Here is a 14,745-nt window from a genome sequence, read left to right as displayed (position 1 = left end):
ATACATACAGCATTTGCATCAAAATATTTTCTTATATACATACCTCAACAATGGCGCCACTGGGGAGTCTGAGAAAATGGCGGAACAGCTCTTGGAACCCGCTGGGATAAACGGTGTATACAGACACATGAGAAGTAATATCTCCTGCACCAAGTGCAGACACAGAAATTTCATTTTGATGTGGAAGGTCACAGCTGGAGACACTGGACTTGATGCTGTGGCTTCTCCTGATGTAATCATACACTGCCACCTAGTGAGAACCACACCCCCCCAGAACCCCCACCCCAGCCCCGGAAAAGAACAGAAAAAAATTAATTAACTTCTGGCAAGAACATAACCGATCTTAAATGATTTTGCAATAAATCTGAAAGTCTCTGCCATCTGCAGTACTTGCACTCCATTCCATGTATATTTTTATAGCATATATCTAAATAGTGAAGATAGACAAATCCCGTGTGTGCCCCATAAAGTTAATTCTACACAGATGAAGCTGTAATTGGCTCCCATATTAACCCAAAGTAGGAAGATCAAGCAGACTGTGACAATGACAGTGTTGATTTAAAAATAAAAAAAAACTTACTGATGCTTTTAAGAATGGATGTTTATCCTTTCTCTTATAAAAGAAATCTTAACTCCTCTTGTTTTACTTACTTGCACTGTGTTAAATTCTGAATTTCTGACATCGCTAAGAGTCCACAGGTATGTTAAAGGTACATTTTACTGAGGTCCACAGGGCAAAGTTTTTGCATAGTGTATGCATTTACCAACTATTTCTTTATGGCCATCCTGACTCTTCTTCATTTTCTGGTAGAGGTTCACAGATAATAATTTCAAAATGGTGTACAATGCACGCTGTGGGGCCTTCATGAATAATTCATTGAATTATGAATGAACTGAAAATACTCCAGTCTATTGGTTGTTTAAAATATTGGTGATGAGGATTAGACTATACCAATCTTAAATATGTTCATGGCTTATAAAACTTCTGGCCTTCAGATACTTTTGTTGTCTTTTCCTACAATTGCTCAGCCATACAGAAGCATTCTAAAACTTCCATTTTCCATATTCATAATTTCCATGTTCATAATTTTTAAAATAGAGGAAAATTTTTAATGAATTTCTTTGCTCACTGGCTGTCAGAAGCAAGAAACATTCATCTATTATTCCAAAAAGTCCATTCAAAACTGGTATTCCTAAGTTTAACTCATCTTAATGTGATTTACAAATACTTTAAATCCTCAGAAATATGGAAAGATTTAAGACTATGAAAGAAAATTCTGGCTAATTACTGTTTAATTCGGGTTTATAATTGACAATAAACTCCAAAGAGTCTAGCGATTTTTTTCTTTGAAAATACACATAATTAAAGTCTATATGGACAGGGAAAGAAATTGAAAGTGTCTTGAAAAGATTTGAAAGACAGAAGTCTAATATGATTAAAACCAGAGGTTTATTGAGGATCCCTTCAAAAACAGGATTTTTGAGACAATATAAACATGCTTCAGAAACTAACAATCCCAATCTGGTAGGAATTCACAGTAAGTAACTGGCCTACATTTAACTGAAACTAAGTTACACTGAGACAAGTGTGCAGAAGGAAACATATGGGTGGGGTTTGAGTAGGGTCTTATTAAAAGGCACAATTTGGAATCATTCTAAGTGTCCACCAAGGGATAAATGAATAAATGGATAAATGGACTATTGAGTCACTGGAAAGATAAAATCTTGTCATTGGCCGTAAGACAGATGGACCTGCAGGACATCACACGTGAAAGAAGTCAAGCACAGACAGCCTTACTCAGTGGTCCACCTATATGTGGAGTCTAGAGAAGCTGGTGTCATAGAAGTAGAGTATAGAACAGTGGTTACCAAAGGCTGGTGAGGGGATGATATGCGGAGAATGTTAAACAGGCACAGAGTTACAGTTAAGTGAGAGGCTTTTTACTGCATAGCAAAGAAATTATGGCTTATAATATTGTATTAAATGTCTCAAAATTGCTCAAAGAGGATTCTGAATGTTATTGCCACAAAGAAATGATAAGTGTGTGAGGGGAGAGGAATGCCAGTTTGATTTGATTATTACAAAATGCATACAACCATCAAAACATCACACTGTTCCCTGTAAATATGTATGATTATTACATGTCACAACAACAACAAATCCATACTGGGATTTTGATGAAAAGTGCCATGGATGGATACTCAGATACAAACGTGCACAGTGGGTCAAAGGACAATGCAGGGCCCAGTGATCAGGATTCACAAAGGAGGACGCGAGGGCAAAGGTTATTTGGTGTTGTGAACTCTCAGATGCAGGATAAGCCATTCTGAATGTTGCGCATGAACATGGTAAGCTGCTAGAAGCTCTAGATCAGAAGTGAGGCTTGATATGACTTGTGTTAGCCATAGAACTGAAAACACCATCCCAGGCAGATCAGAAAGATGAGGGATTGGAGACTGTCTCACCAAAAGTGAGTTTTGCAATGACAATCAGATTGAAGACCAAGACCATAGTTTCTTTTTTGTTTGTTTGTTTTGGGGGTTTTTTGTTTTGTTTTGTTTTGTTTTTTGAGATAGGGTCTCACTATGTAGCTGAGACTGACCTAGAACTCACTATGTAGCCCAGGCTGGTCTCGAACTCACAGTGATCCTCCTGTCTCAGCCTCCCAAGTGCTGGGGTTACAGGCATGCGCCACCGCGCCCGGCCTCATAGTTTCTATTTTTGAGGTAGAATCAGCAGAATGGGGTTGCTACTTAAACAATGAGGGGTGAGAGGAAGAGATCCCTCAGGACAATAATCAAAACAGCATTAGGCATATGCAAAGGAGAAATTCATTAAAACATCTCAAAACCTTCGTAGTATGCAATGAATTCTGAATGTGCATGATAGCCAGCTGAGAACATTAGGCCCCAAAACACCTTCTTGGCTTAAATGGGAGTCCTTAAGGAGTCTGGGCATGAAGGCAACATCAGCATGGAGGCTGCTCAACTCCCTAGCCTGTGCACACCACACCATACCCCGTTTTGCATGGTTCTCCCTCTTCTTCAAGATCAGACTATTCCATGATGTTTCTAGATGCAAAAGGTTTAACTTCTGACCACACAGAATAAAAGGAAGGCAATAAGAACAAGCATTCCATACTCTTGGGAACCACAGGGTCTCTACTCTACCCACAAAATACTGAGACAGTAATTAGGAGAAGCTCTTCCTGACCTTGAAACTGGGAGCCATTCCATTGTGAAAATGCAACATAAAACAAAGCCATGTTTCTCCCTTGGGTAGCATGTGCAAGTATAAAGGAATACAAAGATTGGCCCATTTGCCTGCAAAGGGATAACTTTGATTTTGGAAGTTGATCCTTTCAAAAGATAAGTGAACTTGGAAATCTCAGTACTAAACTGTACAAAGCATACGTTTTAAAAAATAATTCTTATTCTTTTTTAAACATCCCTAATCTTAGGAATGAGAGAGATGTACTGTCTTCTCTCTAGAAATATCTTTGATTGACACTGACCTAGTATGCAACAGGAAAAGGAGAGTAAGGAAAAGATGATAAAATATTCCATGGCTATATTGTGGATTTTGAATGTCCCCCAAAGGCCCATTTATTAAGAGTTTTGTCTTCCGCTTGGTTATTGTCATACTCCTGGGAGACGATGGACTCTTTAAGAGGTGGGGCCTAGTGGGAGGAAGTTAGGCCATTGAGGGCTTCCCTTGACAGGGATCATGGTTGCTAACTCCTCCTCTTCTCTGTCTGCTTCTTAGCCACTGTAAAATGAACAGATTTCCTCTGCACATACTCCTACCACGCTGCACTGTGCTGCCAAAGGCCCAAAGCAACAATGACTAAAACCTCACGAATCATGAGCCATCATAAAGTTTTCCTCCTTTTAAGCTTCCTAATCATTTTGTCATTTTGTTGCAGTAAGAAGTTGGTGAACACAGTCAGCATTTTTAGTGGCAGGCCTTAAAGTAGCAGTTAACACAATGATACTCTGTTCAGTTGGTATTATTTCCACTTTACAGACACGGCATTGTGAGGCTCGTAAATGTAAGTAACTTGCTCTAAGACACAGTGATGTGAAGACACTTATTAGGGCATAGTCTGTACTCCTCTTCAGCTTTTCTTATATTATATTCCCGGCCTTTCACTTCAAGTTTCACTCACTCTCTTCGCTGGTGAATTTGACATGAGAAAGCACAAGACCTTTCCTTGACCTTTCTCTCTGCTTTTAGTTTTGTTTTTGTTTTGTTTTGTTTTGTTTTTTAATCCATACTGTCCCCAGGAAGTTCCTCTGCCAACCCATACACTAGTGTTTTTGTGGTTGTTGTTGTTTTTGTTTTTGGTACCGGGGATTGAACTAGGGTCCTTGCGCTTGCAAGGCAGGCCACCGAACTGCTGAGCTAAATCCCCGGCCCCCATACACTAGTTTTAACATGAGCAGGCTTCTTCAAAGCACGGCCTGTGTTCCAGGTGTCCGCGGTGATCTTTCTTAGAGAGTGACAAAGGATGACATCACTTGGTTGACAGTCTGGAGATACATCTCACATTCAACTCAATCAGTAATGAGGCTGACACTTATTTCCTTTGGTCTGGCTTCTAGGTGTCTCCTTCAGAAGTTTCTTAAATAGTAAAGGTGGGGAAGGCACAATAAAACACATGAGCCCCTGTGACCTTGGCCATAATCAGGCAGTGCTGATATTTGATTCAAGGTTAGGATGACTCTGAAGCCCACACACTTGTGATCACACTGTATGGTAAAGCATTTGATCATTGTGCAGCATACTATCATACTCTTGTCTTGTGCATGCGTGTGCTGTATAGAACAGGGACATGTCTGGACATGATTGTGGATGCTGAATTTTACCTTCAGGTAAGTATTCCTTTGGAAGACTATATGAAAAGAGGTTTCTATCCTTGACCTGGAAGAAAACATTGCAGAAATAGAGGCAGCATCCAAATTCCTGGCAATATTTAGTTCTAACATCCCACAGGGACTTCTCAAGGATCTTAGAATTAAAGATTAAATAGGAAAGGCTAGATTGCATTTTTCTTTGTTTGATTGGGACCCTAAAGATCTAATACTAAAGCAACTACAGTAGTTTCCAAGATTTCTAACTGGCAGTCTTAATCCTGGTAGTTGGAACACTTAAAACACCTATCTACAGCAAGGTCACAGACAGAGTTAAACCCTACTCTGCTGCTGTTTGAGTATTCACTCACCTCTGTCTGGGAAGGAAGAAGTGAGGGTGAATGACCCATAAAACCTCCCTAGAAATGGTTTAATCATCAGAAGCAGATGTTCCCACAACAGAGAATATTTTCAGTTACCTGCTGATATATTAAGTATTCTCACACTGGCATGAAAACACCCAGCCTTACGGGGTAATCACTTCACATTCTAACTTCCAAAAACAGCCTCAAGCAATTGGGAATGCTTAGCTTTAAAAACTTCTTAAAATCCTCCCTAGGGCTAAAAAAGTAGGGCAAGGTAAGGAAAGAAGAAGAAGAAGAAGGAAAAAAAAAAAAAGAACATAGATATTTTATAGCAGGGACAAAACCCGAAGAGCCGCTGATCAAGGAATGGATACAGGATGGGGAAGGGTGAAGAAATCGTCTTTTTTTTTCCCTTTAGGTCATATGGCTCATGTGACATGATTCTCTGCAATTCCAATTATCTTGATTTTCAAATATGTGTCCTTCAAACTAGCTGTCACAGAGCAAGCTGCGCAGCAAACTGACCTGTGATCACCAAGCTAAATGTCCACATGTAATACTTCCCATTTAGCTTTATTTCAGGCTATGAAGGCAATCCAAATAGAGGAAGGAAAAGATCTGTTAAGGCGAATACCAGACAACCTAGATATTCTTGCCTAGTGTAGGTGAGGGATTAAAAGAAGGAAGCAGGATATGATTTTTCTATAAACGGCATTTTCTATACATGCCTTTGTTTTTCATTGCCTAGTGAGTAATGGTTAAACTATTTGGCAGACAAAATAATATCCATGGAAAATTGGAGCCTACTCAGTATTTCTAAAAAGGGTTAGGTCAGAAGATAGCTACTATGCCCTACATAATCTGAAGTTAGCTCCACAAGTTTACTGTCTTCTGAACTCTCTTTCATTAAGCCAATCAAACACGTCTCCTCATTTCTAGGAGAGCCCAGCTGAGTTAATAAATCTATTGAGACAAGTGAATCCAGAGACTACACATATAGGACACACCTGAGGAGCTACAGCTGGCCTTCATCTGGAGGCACAAAAACTTACAGGAATCCATGAAGTGCCAGCCCTGAGAACAGTAACCCTTAAATGAAATTCATCATTCAGCAGAAAAACAAGTTAAGGACAGTAATTCAGCAGTAGACCAAACAGGCCGGAACAGGTTTGGATGCTGCATATTTCACAACAGAGCTTAATTAAAACAGGGCTATGAGGCTGTTAATTGCATTGTAATAGTTCAGAAGGAAATTAGGCCTGATGTGAATGTCCTTATAGTGGAGTTGTTTATGTTATTATAATTACACAGTGGTACACAGATTTACTACATGGATACATTTTTTTTTAACAGCTCTTGGGTAGATTTCTTTTCTTTTCTCACTAGAATTTTCACTTGGTTTCCAGGTATGGCAAGTCCGCAAGACAAAACCAGTTTCATAAAATTAGGTCATACTGGATGATCCAATTGGTCTCCTGAGTATTTGAAGCTAAAACTCCATACAAGTTATGCTCTGAGGGTGGTGATTTTATTCACTACTTTTTTAAGGAGCCAACCTTTCACTGAAAAGCTGAGTCTTAAATGGGCATAGTGACACATGTTTGTAATCCCTGTACTCTGGGAGGCTAAGGCAGAAGGAAGGCAAATTCTAGCCTGGCCTGGGTAACTTAGTGAATTAGCAAGATCCTTACTTAAATTTTAAAAAAATTGAAAAAGGGATGAAAACTGAGGATGTAGGTGGCTTCAATCCCTAGTACAGCACTGAAAACAAAAGCTTGGATCTCAGAAAAATAAATACTTCACCTACAAATGCTTCATTTTCTTAGAAAGCCAATACTTTCGTCTCTTCATCTGTTTTCTGGTGCTGCAACAGTGTATGTGAAACTGGGCGATTTATAATAAACCAAAGTGTTAGTGTCCAATCTCTGGAGACTGGGAATCTAAGAACATGGCTCCAGCATCTGGCAAGGGCCATGGCAGAACATAGAAAAGCAAAGGACAACAAGAACAAGAGAGGGCAGAACTCGTTTCTACAACAAGTCCATCCTTATAACAATTAACCCATTTCCAGGACTTGACATCAAGGCATTCATGAAAACAGAGAACTCTTGACCTAGCCACTTTTTATTAATTAGGCATTTAACATTAAGTTTCTGTCTTAGTTACTTTCTCATTGCTGAGACAAAATACAGTGCTTGGTTTGTAGAAGTTTCGGTTCATAGTAGCTAGCTCCAAGACAGGGTGGCACAATGGAGGGACATGGCAGAGGAGAAACAGTCCATGGCAAGGCACTCAGGAAGCAGGGAGAAGTGAGCCGTCCCTTCTCTTTTTATCCCATCCAGGTTGAAAGCCAATTGGTTAGTACCATCCACACCCATCAGTGGGTCTTCCCATATCCAACACCCACAACTATGCGAAACCAATCAGCAGACTAATCTAGCGATCAGGTACCCATGATCTAGTAACACACACCTATGGTTCAGCCACCTCCCAAAAGCTCCACATATGAACTCGTGAGGCATTGGTGGGGATCTAGTTATAAGCCATAACAATTTCTAACACATGAACTTCACAGAGCACATTCAGACCATAGTATTTCTTAGAATTAAATTAAGGCAAATATATAATTAAGGCTGTATTCATGTCCAGGATATACTATGGTTATATTTTACAGTACAAATGAGAAGTGTCAAAAATTCAAAGATAGTAAGAACTGCTAACTCCTATTCACAGAATACTAAAGACATACAGTAATAGGAGTTAGTTTTCCAAATGGTAAAATGGTGGCCCTTCTGGATTCATCCAGAGCTCCCACATATTAGTTCAAAGGCACAGCTAGCTCATACTGAAACCTGTCTTCTCATGACCTTGACTTAAACACTAAAACCTTGGATCCAGACAATCTGGAGCATATAGATATTTAATATTTTCAATTCTAATCTTAGTATTTTGATTTCTATTCAGTGTGTGTGTGTGTGTGTGTGTGTGTGTGTGTGTGTGTGTATCACCAATTTTGGACATTTCTTCATTTTCTGTGTTAGTGAGAATAAAAGAGCAAACAAAAAGTAGATTACCTACAGATAAATTAGAAGAGTAAAATGATTATCTCTTGATGTTTCTTTCTTTAATATAATCATTAGGAGTATAGGATGAGCACTTAGGTAAATTTGAACCAATTTAGGGAAAGTAATAAACTATGGTGCATTGCCAGAAAGCCAAACTTCTAAAGAAAAGTATCTGTGCTCATTTTAAATAGAAATTATGCATCATAGGGAAAGTTAGCATGCATCTGTATGTGTTTCTATACACATTCTATATAAGTTTTGCTACTGAACACCCCAAATAAGCTAATCAACAATTTTACATCTTGCATCTGTTAATGGAAATACATTTTTTTCATGCCACAATGACAAAATTCTTAAGAAACACACCAAGAAACAACAAAGAATTTGATTTCTGATTACAGTATTTTCAAAAACTGTCAGGAACAGAAATAAACACAAGAAAAAAAAATGTAGAGTACTGGATGAAAGTGGAAAGTCACGGCTCTCAGTAGTACTGCCAAGGTTTCTGCTTGTGGATATGCATGCAAATGCTGATACTAGTGTCACTGCAACTACACAGGAACATCCTATAGATTTGTCTCAGGCAAGAAGAAGAACAGAATGATAGGGAATACATGGTGTGGGAGTGAAGACAGACAGAAGAAAGGTAAGGAAAAAACAACACCACATCTTTGCTGCAACCACCCACAGCTCTTCCAGATAAATCCTACATTGCATTGTTTAAGTGCAAAACAGTCATAGCAACCGGGCCAGCAGTGCTTTCTGCTCTGTATACCCTGTACTTATAGGAAGGAAAATATTTAAAGTCAGAGTGTGCAGAAAATATATTAGGACCAGAACATTGTACAGTATACTCAGATATTCAAATTTTGAGATTCTTCTTCTTCATTGAAGACCAAAAAGAAAAAAAAACAAGGAATTTAAAGGTAATTCCCCCATTTACTCTAATATTTTAATTTCTAGTCTAGCAGAACTAAGAAAAAAATTTACATTAATTTAGTTTGGATAATCACTTGTATAAATTCAATAATCAAAAGGAAATAAACATGAGCCCAATTTTTTCCACTCCAGATAATGGATGAAATGTGGTACTACGCATTGGCTAAAATTTACACCAGCACAATAAAGCAAATAAGCCCATAAACCACTGGTGGAAAGAGCTTAAGAGATCCACTAGTCTGAAGATTACTTGCCCTTTCATTTTTTAGCATAATTCAAGTCAGGTATGGTGGTGCATACCCATACCACAGTCTGAGCTGCTAAGTCTCTGAGAAAGAACAAATGCTTAAGACCAGGAGTTCATACAGGCCAATCTCCTTAATGAATATAGATGCAAAAATCCTTAATAAGATACTAGCAAACAGAATACAGAGGATTATCAAGAAGATCATACATCCTGACCAAGTCAGATTTATTCCAGGGATGCAAGGGCGGTTCAACATATGTAAGTCAATAAATGTAATACATTATATTAACAAAGTCAAGGACAAAAACTATATGATCCTCTCAATAGATATAGAAAAAGCATTTGACAAAATTCAACACCCATTCATGATAAAAACCCTGCAAAAAATTGGAATAGATGGTCCATATCTCAACTTAATAAAATCTATCTATGAAAAACCAACAGCCAACATCATATTAAATGGCCAAAAACTGAAAACCTTCACGTTAAAATCAGGAACAAGGTAAGGATGCCCACTATCACCACTCCTCTTCAATATAGTTCTGGAAACATTAGCCACAGCAATTAGACAAGAGAAAGAAATTAAGGCAATAAAGATAGGAAAGGAACAAGTTAAACTGTCATTATTTGCTGATGATATGATACTCTACATTGAAGACCCAAAAAACCCCACCAAAAGACTTCTAGACTTAATTGACAGATTCAGTAGAGTAGCTGGATACAAGGTGAACACCCGAAAATCAATAGCCTTCTTGTACACAAATAACAGACTCACTGAGAGAGAAACTAGGGAAACAATTCCCTTCACAATAGCATCCAAAAAAATGAAGTATCTAGGAATCAATCTAACAAAAGAAGCAAAAGATCTCTACACCGAAAACTACAGCACTGTGAAAAAAAGAAATTGAAGAGGATATTAAAAAATAGAAAAATATCCCCTGCTCCTGGGTAGGAAGAATCAACATAGTGAAATGGCCATCTCTACAGATTCAATGAAATGCCAATTGAAATTCCAACACTATATTTCACAGAACTAGAAAAAAGAATCCAAAAATTCATTTGGAACCATAAGAGACCTAGAATAGCAAAAGCCATCCTAGGCAACAGACACATGGCAGTGGATATAACAATTCCCAACTCCCAGGAGTTCAAGGCCAGCCTGTGCAGTGAAGCAAGAACCCATCTCAAAAAGCAAAACAAAAAAAAAAAGAGGCATTAAAATATATTCTTCAGTGGACACCTTTATTTCTGTTTTGATGTAAAGGGTATGGAATCAGAAAATACTTCCTGTCTGGAAATTTTTCATCTCAAGAGATGACCAGCTGCCCATGCTTGTTACTAATGCTTGGTTCTAAGCTTGTCTTTTGGTTTAATTTCCTGTAATGATAGGAAAAGATCAGAGTAACACAGGCAAAACATTGTATGTAGCTTTAACAGGAGTGTGGGTGCTGTCTTTGTGCATGTTCTTTACCAATTTTCAGGATAAATAACCACCAAGTTTCATTGTCCCAATATTTTTCTGTTCACCAAAATGTCTAAAACTACATGAATTATGTACATAATTTGTACACTCAATTGTAATTGAGAAACCACATTAAGTAGTGTAAATGTTTGACAATCTAGGAGGGAGAATTGGCAGCAGCCATGATAAACTTATCAAACATTGAGCAGGTTCCTACATGACTTCTGCAATGGGTATTGCGTGAGTCTCCCCAGACACCTACTTGGCTCAAGCCCCTCCTTCAGCACTCTATACAAATGTCACATTATCAAGGTGTCTCCTGACTACCCTAAAGAAAATAGTACCTCCACCCTCAGCAGCACCCTAGGCCTTATTTTTGTCAGAACACCTGTAAGTGCTACTACCAGCTACTCTATGCTACGTTGTCTTGTTTATTTATTACAAATATTACTTATTACAAATAAGCTTCATGTGGAAAGGAACAAAAACCAGGTCTGTAAGAAGTACTAAGTATGTATTTGTTAAATAGATAAATAAATGATGTGATTTAAGTGGATTTGTTATTTAGGACCTTGTGTTTTTTTCATTTTGTTTTGCTTTTATTATGCTTGCCTTTGAAGCTATTAAAACTCACTCATTTTTGCCAAATGCAAAACTGGTATCTATGACTCAAGTGCTCTCTTAGGTCAGCATTTTTAGTTATGCTAAGTCCATTCTTTCAGAAGTATCATGAAGCAAATTCTTTACCAACAACCCACAGTGGGAGTTTTAACTCCTGATTTCTTAACTCGATGAAGTTTGTTCAGATGCTGTATTAACACCTCACTCTGCCCACACCGCCCCTGCATCAAAGATGGCTTAGGTCATAACTCTGATAGAATAACACCCCTTCACATGCATATAAAACCTTTCTTCAGGACTTACAATAGATTCTATGATAATTAACTGCCTCATGAAACAGTCCTATAAGTAAGAAAGGATTGTTTTGGTTTTATAGATAGTAAGTCTCACATGAAGAGAATAAAAACCATCTCTCCACCTGCAGTAAGAACACCACAGGTATAGGAATATTTGAACTAAATCCACCTTTATGCAAGGAGGGATGTTAATGATTTACTGGCAAAAAACATGAGTGTATTTAATTATTATCTTCCTCTTGGAGGTACAGAGACTCCTTCCAAGTTGTATTTCACAACTACAAATGAAATCAGTAAGTATCAACTGCACTTGGTTTTATCTAAGTCACTTCTGATTCTTCCAAAAATTATTGTGACTCATTCATTCAAAACTAGAGGGCAATGAGAAGCATAGAATAAAATATAGCTTGGCCTCTATGAAAACTTAAAATATAGTAAGGGAAGTGAAATACAAATTCACCTAATTACAATTTAAAATTAGTACAGTATAAACCCTGTAATAGAGATTCAAAGTACCAGGCATCGACAGATGGATACATCAAGTCAGGAAGTGAGGAGTGCAGATAGCCCATGATGGGTCTCTTCCTTTGGAATGGACCTTAGAAGAAAAGAAAGAAAGAAAAAAAAACACACACACATGTGAAGATGAGTATTTTCTCATGCAAAAACAAAAGAAGGAATTCACTGTACACATCTGTCAACTGGATTTCCAGGTTAGCGACTTTCAGTGAGTCTAGCTTCACAGAAAGTCTCTCTTTTATGTATACGCACCACATTTCCTTCATTCATCTGTTGGTGGACACTGGTGTTGATTCCAGTTCTGAGCTGTTGTTACTACTGCCACCATCAACATGGGAGAGTTGTCTTCGACAAACTGATTGGAAGTTCTATTTTTACTTTTTTGAGGAACCTCCATATTGTTTTCCATAATGACTGCACAAACTCATATTTTCCCTACCAGTTTATTGCTCCATCCTTTGACAACAGTTTTTGTCTACTTTTTGATAGCAGCCATTCTAACCCATGAGGTGATGTGTCCCTGATTTGCATTTCTCTTGTGATTAGGGGCATTATGCATTTCCTTCATAAACTTGTTCGCCATCTGTATGTCTTCTTTTGAGAATTACCTATTCTGGTTTATTGTCCATTTTTATTTGGTTGTTTCTTGCCATTTAGTTGTATGAGTTTAACAATTTCTGAATATTAACTACTTATCAGACATATAATTGAAACTTGCTTCTCCTATTCCAAAGAGAGTCAGCATTCTGTTGAGTTTTCCCTCTCTGCTGGGCAGAAGCTTTCAAATTTAACGCAATATTACTTGTCTATTCTGCTTTTGCTGCCTTGCTTTTGGGGACATATCTAAGAAATCACTGCCCAGACCAATTTCTAGAAAAGTTTTTGCTTTCTCTAAGTTTTTATTCTAGTGATTTTATAGTTTGGGGTCTTAAGTTTAAGACTTTAATTCATTTCGAGTTGGTTTTTGTACATCCTGTTAGGTAAAGGTCTAAATTTTTTCTTGAATGTTGAGGGTACTTAGTTTTCCCAGCACTGCTTATTGAGAAGACCATCCCTCAGCAACTGTCCATTAGGCGTCTTTTGAGATCCATGTAAATTTTAGTATTATTTTTCTATTTCTATGAAAACACATCATTAGACTTTTGATAAAGATTGCACTGAGTCTATAAATGGCTCTTTTTAGTATGGATATCTTAACAACTTGACACTCTCGATGCATTAAAATGGCCTAGCTTTCCATTTATATATATTTTCTTCAATTTATTTCATTAATGTTTTGTAATTTTCAGTGTACAGATCTTTTACTTTCTTAGTTGAATTTATTTCTAAGTACTTTGTTTTATTTTTGATACTAGTATAAGTGTGTTTTTTTAAATTTTCTTTTTTGGTTAGGTCGTGGTTAGCATATAGAAATGCTACTGGTTTTTGTAGGTAGACTCTGCATCCTGCAAACTTACTAAATTGGTTTATTAGCTCTAATAGTTTTTCAGTAGTCACTGGGATTTTCTATGTATAAATCATATCACCTGCAAACAGGTTCTTTTATTGCTTTCTTTCTTTCTAATTTGGGTGCCTCTTTTCTGTTTTTGCCTCATTTCTCTGGCTGACTTCCATCCCCATACTGACTAGAATTGGTGAGCATGGATACCCTTGTCTTGTTCCTGATCTTAAGGGGAAAGCTTTCAGCTTCTTACCATCAAGTAGGATATTTGCTACATGCAACCTTTAATATGGTGAGTCATTTTCCCTCTATACTTAATTTGTTGAGAGTTTTTATCATAAAAGGTTGAATTTTGTAAATGCTTTGTTTGCATCTGTTGTGATTAGATGATTTTATTCTTTATTCTGTTAATATGGTGAATTATATTTATTGATTTAGGTATATTGAATCATCATTGCATATTCAGAATAAATCTTATTTGATTTGCTGTTTAATTTTTTTAATTTATTAATTTTGTTTAATACAATTTTATTGATTTTTGCATCTGTGGTCATCAAGCATGTTGACCTGTAATTTTCTCTTTTTGGAGTGTCTGTATTTGACTTTGGTATCAAAGTAATGTCCTTCTAATACGAGTTTGGAAGCCCTCTCTCTCTCTCTCTTTCAATTTTTTGAAATAGTTTTGAAAAGGATTGGCATTAATTCATATATAAAGCTATAATGTCCTGAATTTATATTTGTTAGGGTGTTCTCTTATTGATTCGATTTCTGTAGTGTCATTGGTCCATATAGAATTTCTATTCATGATTCAGTCTTGGTAGGTTGTACTAAGTACTGAAAACTTATCCATTTCTTCTAGGTTACTTCATTTTGAGGAGCATAACTTCATGTTTGCTTCTTATGATCTTTATGTATCTGTACTAGTTGTAATATCTC

General features: G+C 37.2%; 1 protein-coding gene across 1 annotated transcript in view; it reads right to left on the bottom strand.

Moving 5' to 3' along the window:
* The window catches only part of Ofcc1 (orofacial cleft 1 candidate 1), a 539,007-nt gene that overhangs the window by 10,636 nt on the left and 513,626 nt on the right, over window positions 1–14,745 (bottom strand). Inside the window, exon 23 of the mRNA XM_010623072.2 lies at window positions 44–250. Within this exon, the coding sequence (XP_010621374.1) occupies window positions 44–250 (207 nt within the window). The remainder of the gene's footprint in view (window positions 1–43; window positions 251–14,745) is intronic.

The sequence above is a fragment of the Fukomys damarensis genome, unplaced genomic scaffold, assembly GCF_012274545.1.
Source record: "Fukomys damarensis isolate Sample0158 unplaced genomic scaffold, DMR_v1.0_HiC HiC_scaffold_10, whole genome shotgun sequence".
Taxonomy (NCBI): domain Eukaryota; kingdom Metazoa; phylum Chordata; class Mammalia; order Rodentia; family Bathyergidae; genus Fukomys; species Fukomys damarensis.
This window is presented reverse-complemented; position numbering and strand designations above follow the sequence as displayed.